The following is an 8,526-nucleotide window of genomic DNA, read 5'->3' as shown; positions in this document are numbered from 1 at the left end:
GTTTTTTAGATTTTAACAAAGAGTATTTTGGTCTAGATTAAATTTTTCCTGAAAAAGTAATTAAATCTCGATTAATTTTGAAATTATAGATCAATTATAAATCATGGTAATGCTGAATCTCTTTCGAATTATAACGATGAGTCAATATGCACAAAATCATGTTTCGAATTATTTTTGAGATATTAAATATTTAGTTAAGTAAGAGAATATATAAGTTTAAATTTAATTTGAATAATGATATAAATTTTAAAAAAATTGAAGTTTATAATATTAATGCAGAATAATACTCCGTACAACAATATTAAACACTGCTGGGTACATGAATACTGTATTACTTTTGATACTGTCTTCCCAAAATCAAACGTGACGTACACCGAAACAAAATCTCTTTTTATATTTGAACTAATTTCCCGCCCCCCTCTCACTCTCCTTAATCACCTTAGCGTGCCTCTATTGATCATCATCGCTAGGGTTTTCAAAATCGAAGAAGATGAAACGTAGTCGCAAGGAGAAAAAACCCGAAACTCCAAAGGTAACAATAATTATCACATTGTGCGTACTTCCAAATTCGATCATTATTACAATTTCTTCGATTTTTGGCAGCTGATGTTAGAGGAAATAGTCGGTTTCACAACTGCGAATGCAAATGGACTGGCTGCGGCTTCTGGAGTTTCTAATTCGAAATGTGTGTATATTGCGGGCTGTGTTGCTGTGGTTTATGACGTAGATTTGTGCACGCAGTCGTATTTGGTAGTGTCTGATCGATTGCCGAAGCCGTTGAGCTGTGTTGCCATTTCAGGTGACGGACGTTTTATCGCTGCTGGAGAGGTATACCTGCTTGGAATTTTTATTCAATGTGGACTAACATCAACTTAATTATCGTAGTTTATGAAACGGGATAAAGCTGGTAAACTATATCTGGGCCATAGACTTTGGATTCCGTATTGGGCCTAACATCTGATCTCATTGTACTACATTTTCTTCTAAACATGGAAAATTTGGAGGATTTCTTGATTTGTGCTTTTGTACTACATTTTGTAGTCTGAAGATTAGAATGAGGTAGCTGGACCTGGTTAAGGAAAGTATACTGTACTAGTCATGGGAAAGTCAAACGATGTTCCTTTAAGAGACTTCACAATGGTAAGCTAGTGCCATAGTCCCAGGGGCCAAGCTAAGTAGTAAAGGGGGTTTAATTGAATCCCCTTAGTCGAAAAATTATACTAGTCAATTAGAGAAAAAAAATGATTTTTTCTCTTACATATAATATGTTGAATGTCCATGACATAAAGAAAAATTCCAGTGTAGCGGCAAAGGGGGTTCAAAAATTTCTTTTTATTGCAGGTTCAAATTCTAGATATGACATTGTAGTGTCTTTTCGAATCCCCTTGTATAATTCCTCGCAGGCTTGGTTTCTAGAGCCTGGAGTAATATGGCATAAGGATTAACTTCATGGCAGTTGGCACCAAAATAGATCGCAATGAGGTGTAGAAGGTTTAAAGTGGGTCCATCTCCTTGTTATATAGTTCAAATGCATGGGAATTGAGGCTTAGAACTTAGAAGGTCCTTTTCCTAGTTTTGTAGGGATGCCATGTCATGGGCTTATTCCGACTCTTCGAGAAGCAGAACCACCTTATTGACACAATGCTAGATTATTGTGTTTCTCTTGCAATTGTGCTAGCTTGGTCTAGCATCCTTAGGTTTGTACGCACTAATAGTGCGGCTTTAGCCTTGGCAGCAGCAATTCACCCTGCAGAGCTCCCTTGAGGATAGGGCCCGGTCCCTCTGCTGTTTGTTGGGAATGTTGCCCCATCTTAGGTAGTCATAGGTTCATAGCAATGTGTTTGTCCATTAATGAGCTATTACTATCAAAGTGAGGCTCATGGCAAAGTGTTTGTCAATTAATGCACTCCTATCATCAAATTAGAGTCATTTTAAAGAGGTGAAAGAGTTGGACAGGCTACATTCACCTTTCTAGTGTCTCCAGATTGTTTGTCTTTTCAACTTCAACAGCATGTCTCTTCTGCTTTCTATGGCTTGTTAAAGCTGCAGTATGGATAAAATTAGCTGTCTTGCTCAAACTTATAAACTATATGCTCTTATAACTGTCTTTCTTTTTTTCTTTCTTTTTGGTAGTAAAAGCTACATGTATATGTATTATGACAGGAAAAGCTACATACACACACACATGTTCACATAGACTGTTCTGTTCAACTGATGACTAGTTTTTTTTTAAGTCAGTTTTGGCACTAACTAATGGGGCAATGCTTCAGTCAGGGCCTCACCCTGCAGTAGTGATATGGGAAGCAGCAAGTTTGGCTCTGACATGCGAATTGAAGGCTCATCAACACGGCGTAGCGTGCATTGCCTTTTCACCTGATGGTTTGTTATAATTAGTCATTGCACTTTGCCTAAGCAACCAGTTTTTGTTTGAGATACATGGAAGGGGAGATGAGCCTCAGTGTCTTATTCTTATTTCTCACTTTTCTTGATTGTGTTAATAACTGCAGGCCAACACCTCGCTTCTGTTGGATATCCTCATGATGGATATATTTGCCTCTGGGATTTCCAGAGTCAGACATTAATTACAAAATGCAAGGGGTTCACGCCAAGTTCTGCAGTTGAATCTGTTAGCTTCTCATCAGATGGAAGATTGTTTATCACTGCAGGAAAGAAGCACCTGAAGTTCTGGAAATTGGGATTACCTACCAGATCTCATAGGAAAGCTAGAACAGCATCAGGAGCAATTGGAAAGCAAGCTAATCTTGGTCATCATAAAGGATGCTCGTTCATAGCTGTTGCATCTTCCACGTGGGGTGAGAGTAGTCTCCTAGATCACATTCGCACGGGTGAAGCTTCACATGTTTATGCGCTGACAGATGCAGGTTACAAGTTTAACATACATATGTTATCTTTATGTTTTTGCATGTTCTTGAGCTCCTTATTTTCTTCTTTTGTTAATAGGGGTTTTGTGCCTTCTAAACTCGGAGATGACTATTGCAACTTCTGTGGAATTACAGGTATGTGTTGTTGTTTCTTCCACATTAGTACTGATTACATTGAAGAGCATTGAAAAGAAATTCTGTACTTCCTGAAATTTTCTGATATTTAAGTGCTATAAACCGGTATGTATTACCTTTTCAAGTATAATGGTATTCTCATCATTGTTTTGTACTTGCACTCAGGTTGAGAAAGCCTTTGGACTATCAGTATCCAGAAAGTTGGTTGCTTGTGCATGCAATAATGGACAAGTTAAACTCTTTGCTGCAAACTCTTTTTTATATGCTGGAAGCTTATACTATGCTGAAACCAGATGCAGTAAAGAAAGTGCTGCAGACTGTCATGCAATGATTGGAAAAAATCGATATGAGAAGCTGGAGAGTCTGCCTAACGCAATTGCTTGTCAGTTTTCAACATTGCAAAAACTTGGTAAGTAACTAGCTATTTTGGTTGAAGGAATTAATTCCTAATTAACCGATTTTGATGGTAACTTCTCCATTACAGTTGTCTTCTATGATGATCGCAGCATTTACATATGGGATGTTCAGGATGTTGACAAGGTGTTTCTCTAAAGCTCTTAGTTCTTTCCCAATTTTGACTTGTTCTTTTCATTTTGTACTGCAAGCCATGATGGCTTATCTATTTTTGTGCTTGAACTCAACTTTGCGAACCATGTCGCATATGTAAGACTGAAAATCATGATGATATACTTTCCAGGCCACCAGGTGCTCTGTGCTAGTTTCACATAGTGCCTGCATATGGGACATCAAGAATTTCTCATGTGAAAACATGCATGATCCCTCCAAAGCATGTGCTGCTAAAGGCTGTTCTGGTGGAGTTTCTTTTGCAACATGCTCAGCTGATGGCAGCATCAGGTTGTGGGATCTTGAATTACAATCTATCTCATCAGACAACAGCTTGCCTCTTCCAACAGAAGACAAATCTTTGATTTCCCTTTCAGGTGTGCCATACTTCCTCACCATACCAAAAAGTTGCTCTTTTGATACTTGATCTTTGCTAAAATGTGCTTCATATATAATGACACTCGTGTGGTTAATACTCTTGGTTTTGTATATGAACAGCGAGGGCTGGTGTTTTTGAACGTGAATCTCTGGCATCAGGCTTTGCCTCTACAGGTTATCGTTCAATGGCTGTCAGTTCAGATGGAAGGTATTTGGGAGCTGGTGATTTCCTGGGAAATCTCCATATATTCAACCTACACACAGCTGAGTATATGTGCATCCAGGTAAACCTGTATTTCTGTAGGCTGCGCAGTTAACTAAAGTTGTTTGCTTCTTCTAATGACCGGTGAAGTTTTCCTGTTTGGTATTGTTTCCTGTTTATAATCCTTTTCCAAGTGTATACTCCATTGCCATGTAAACCAAATTATACCAAGTATCCGTACACTTATAGGGTGCTCATGACGGCGAAATTCTGTCATTGAGTTTCAGCTTGCAAAGCAATGACACTCCTGCTGATAAGTTTCTCCACAGTCATTATTTTCTTGTCTCTGGGGGAAAGGATGGCATGATTCATCTCTATGATGCGGAAAGGTTTGACTAGGTCTTTTGAGTTTGTTCAATTAGTTAAATGTCATTTATAGCTAACTTGTTTAACTCCCTTTTCAGGAACTTTGACCTCATCGGGAGTTTTCGTGATCATTCTGCTCCTGTGACCTGCGTGAAATGCACTTGCAGTGGCACTAAGATTCTCAGTTGTAATGCAGATAGGTTAGACTTTGAAAGCAACTAGTAAACTTGGATGAAATTGATATTTTTGAAGCATAAGCAACTTGACACCCATACCCTTCTCCCTTACACCCATAAGCATCTTAACATATATTAACATGATTTTCTAATATGTGCTTGAGGAATGACTTAGTGTTAGAACATTGGACGACTTCATTTTTTAGGACCAATATCATTCTATGCAGCTTCTTCTACATGATATCTCATGTCCCTTTATTCTTGTCTTTCTCTTGACAGGTCTCTGGTTTTCTGTGATGTTGCTATGATCGATTCAGCATACAAGATATCTTGCTATCATCGAGTCTTACCGGGAGTTGTATATGACATGACAGTCGATGCTTCCACTGAGATTGCTGTCACAATAGGGCAGGTAAATTGTAGATCGCAGTGTTTGCTTCCTTTGTTCTTTCTGAATTAGTAAATTCAGATAGATAATGTATTAAAGAAGGCTGTTATTTCTTCTAGCTATAACATGTCATAACATATAATAACTCGGACTACGTCAAATTATAGACTTAAAGAGTGTTTTTTGTCTTAGGATAAGAAGATTAACACATTCAGCATTCCTTCTGGGAAGTTGATCAGGTCATTTAAGCATATTGGAGGTTTTGGGGATCCTCTCAAGGTATGTAAATACTGACAAACCCATTCAATAGGTATTATCTAGTTGATATTATGTTAGACCTACGTCACCTTTTACAGGTATGTGTGGACCCTAGCTGCAGTTATCTGGTTTGCTCCGACTCGTTTAAGATTCTTTGCTTATATGACATTATGTCTGGGAATATGGTCGCACAAGCAGTCGGGCATGGTGATGTTATAACTGGTGTCATCTTTTTACCTGACTGCAAGCATCTAGTTTCTGTGAGTACCTCCTATGGATATTTCCCGATCCAATGTTTGACTTACCTGAATTATGATCTCTCTAATTAGGAGTTTTTTAATTGGTATCCACCGGGCAAACAATATAGTGAGAAGTAACTTACTGCCAAACTTGGACAAAATTTAGATGTCTATCACCTTGTTCCCTAGTTTCTGCTGCTAAGGTGAAGTCATATTTAAAAGGTTTTTCGAATTTTAATGACTCTATTTCCAAGTTAGCTTTTGCTTCATGGTTGATTGCTCTGGGTGACTCCATAAGTGATTGGTGCAAAGCATATGTTTTCTTGTCACTTCTTCTAATTAATAAGCCCTTCTAGAGCTGCTGCAAACTTCCCCAGTCTACAACGATTTGCTCTATATTTCCTGTTTTACACTAGTTTATTTAGTGACTTCTTCCCAATCTTAATATAGATTTCTGATGAATTCAGGTAAGTCGTGATGGTTGTATCTTTGTTTGGAAACTCCCTGGTTCTTTATCGTCTGTGATGCTGTGGAAAATTAAGGAAAATGCTTGTCCGTTATCCCCAGAAAAATTTGGTGCTCCAGCAACTTCAGATCAAATCAAATTTCATGAGGTTAATTACCACCAACCTGAAGGCATATATATGACCCCAAAACTCTTCCAAGTAAATCAGAGAGTACTCTGCCGAGAAGGGAGTTCACCAGGGACGGCACTTAAATTCAGCATTTCAAGACTCCCGAAATGGGCACAAGCCAAAGTTACTAATCCTCATTCCATGATGACTGACCCTAAATCCTCATCCTCCAAGGTATCTCAGGATATAGTAGTAAAACTGCTAATTGTTGTAACTTTTTCTAGTGTAGATACTTTATGTGATCATCTTCTTTCCATACATTTTCTTTTTTATTTAAGTCAATAAAAGGATAATTTGTGCTTCACATAGAACGTTTGACTCATTTTAACATTTTCCAAGAGATTCTTATTCTCCCTTTATTCTTCATTTGTGCCAATAAATATCATAATAGAAAATGTGCCACAGAGCTAACTGAGAAACATGTATGTCCCAACAGTCAAAAGATCCTAGGGAAGTTTACTAAGGCAATACTACATGCACTAATCTTGTTGTCACTAAAATATTTTCTGTGCCTTTGCAGACTGGAAAAAATGAATGTCCCAATATGCATAGACCAACCAGTGAAACAATCCGTATGTGTGAAGAGGCAGTAAATAATTTGGATGTTGCAGCTGAGAGAGCAGTGCAGTTGTTTTCTAATTTTGCAAATCAGCATCCCAGAATAGAGACTTCAAGGGAGCATGAAAATCAGTCACTAGCCAAGGCAGCTGAAATGCTTGTGCTAATAGCAAAGAAAATCCATAGTGCTGCCAAAATGGCAAAATCTGCCAATATTGGTTCCAACGGGAAGGCCGAAATGGATATTTCAATTTTCAACCAATGAAATCTGAGATTGTTAGATGAATACTATCCACATCAACTAGTAAAGCTGAAGGATTGCCACTACCTTGTTATCTCAGGTAATATGACTTGATTCTTTCCCCTAATAGTGACAAAGGTCAAATTTCTTTTCCCTCAACTTAAGAGTACTACTATTTGGAAATCCCAAACTAGTTATTCCCTTTGTTCCATTTTTGTGGCACTCTTTCCTGTTTAGTTTGTTCCAAAAAAAAAAATAGCACCTTTCTATATTTGGACAAACTTTAAACTTTTCATTTTACCCTTAATAACATAATTTTATAGCTATAGAAATGTCATAGCATGTTTAAGACCATAAGCTTCAATCCATGATTGGGAATTGCAGGACTTATGTTCCCTGCTACAGCAGCTGCCCAAGATCCAGATCTTCCTACAAAACAAGCCAGTTTGCTACTATGGAAGGATACACTGATGGGAGGTTCTCTATTAAGTAAGGCTACTCAATTCTCTCCAGGAAAAATGCTGTAAATGCTGACTGGCCTTGGAAACAAATTTGGAGGAGTACAACCCCTACTAAAGTCGAATGTTTCACTTGGCTCGTCACAGATAATGCTGTCTTAACGCATAAAAATCTGTGAAACTGAGGCTTTAGCATATGTAGCAGGTGCACTCTCTGCGAAAATCAGATTGAAGACACTGGCCACTTATTCATTCATTGCACATTGACTTCTGAGATTTGGAATCTTCTTTGACATCTTGGGCCTTTCCTGGCTACGCCGAAATCTACAGTTGATTTATCGCATTGCTGGCAGAGGAAAGGTCTATGGAAAGCTGCTGTCAAGTCCTGGAATTCAATTCGAAGCCATTTGGTGGTCTATTTGGAAGGAAAGAAACGCACGAATTTTTCAGAGCAAAAAAGAATCTTCTTCTCACATAGTAAAGCTGAGATATATTTCCTCTTACTTTTTTTTTAAGTGCAACATGGCCTCATTTAATGATGTAGAAGCCATGATTGAAATTTTGAGCTCATTACACGCCATGCTTGCTATGATGTACATACTCACCAGCGTATACATGTTGCTGGTTATCAATAAAAATACCTCTTACTGGTTTAAAAAAAGACTACAATTTTTAAAATGTCTTTTTTTTTTCTTCTTAAACTCTGTTTCTAATTAAACAAGTTTACATAAAATGAAATGGAGGTAGCAATATTTTGGCCAAAAAAAAAAAGAAGGAAATCTAGCCCTCCTCTCTCAACTTGTAAATGTAATTTAATTTGAATGTAGGTGCTAGTAACATTACTTATGAAATATTTTATTTTGTACCACAGGTCCACAGGAAACAACTGAAAGCACAGTGGATATGTTGGATAATTATTGAAAATTTGTGTTCCTTTTAACTTCAGTCTTGGAAATTAGCATGTTCCTGTTGTGGTCAATAACTGCCCATTCTGTGAAACTATGGAAGGATCTTCCTGAAAGGTATAGAATGAACCTAAAAAAGAA

At 37.7% G+C, this 8,526-nt stretch overlaps 1 protein-coding gene across 3 annotated transcripts; it reads left to right on the top strand.

The window, feature by feature from the left end:
• Positions 1–357: 357 nt before the first annotated feature.
• LOC104115397 (uncharacterized) lies at positions 358–8,160 on the top strand. 3 transcript variants are annotated; one of them, XM_009626017.4, is made up of 17 exons: positions 358–532; positions 604–828; positions 2,271–2,379; positions 2,508–2,882; positions 2,962–3,017; positions 3,183–3,426; positions 3,502–3,557; positions 3,715–3,958; positions 4,080–4,243; positions 4,411–4,550; positions 4,626–4,727; positions 4,983–5,115; positions 5,284–5,370; positions 5,448–5,609; positions 6,056–6,397; positions 6,744–7,122; positions 7,407–8,159. In XM_009626017.4, exons 1-16 carry the CDS (start codon positions 491–493, stop codon positions 7,044–7,046), a joined length of 2,784 nt encoding a protein of 927 aa, XP_009624312.1. In that variant the 5' UTR covers positions 358–490; the 3' UTR covers positions 7,047–7,122; positions 7,407–8,159. The 3 variants fall into 3 exon arrangements, with proteins under 3 accessions (XP_009624312.1, XP_009624313.1, XP_009624315.1); XM_009626018.4 differs by lacking the exon at positions 5,448–5,609 and having other exon boundaries at positions 7,407–8,160; XM_009626020.4 differs by lacking the exons at positions 5,448–5,609; positions 6,744–7,122; positions 7,407–8,159 and having other exon boundaries at positions 6,156–6,291.
• The last annotated feature ends 366 nt before the right edge of the window (positions 8,161–8,526 follow it).

Source organism: Nicotiana tomentosiformis, chromosome 7 (assembly GCF_000390325.3).
Source record: "Nicotiana tomentosiformis chromosome 7, ASM39032v3, whole genome shotgun sequence".
Taxonomy (NCBI): Eukaryota; Viridiplantae; Streptophyta; class Magnoliopsida; order Solanales; family Solanaceae; genus Nicotiana; species Nicotiana tomentosiformis.
Note: the sequence above shows the minus strand (reverse complement) of the source record. Positions and strands in the feature narration are given on the sequence as shown.

Bases quoted from the DNA above. Each gene is read 5' to 3' on its own strand.
- LOC104115397 (XM_009626017.4), top strand. From the start codon at position 491: ATGAAACGTAGTCGCAAGGAGAAAAAACCCGAAACTCCAAAG. The intron at 2,883-2,961 runs GTTACAAGTTTA...TTTTGTTAATAG, and splicing joins TTATGCGCTGACAGATGCAG to GGGTTTTGTGCCTTCTAAAC. The intron at 4,244-4,410 runs GTAAACCTGTAT...GTACACTTATAG, and splicing joins CTGAGTATATGTGCATCCAG to GGTGCTCATGACGGCGAAAT.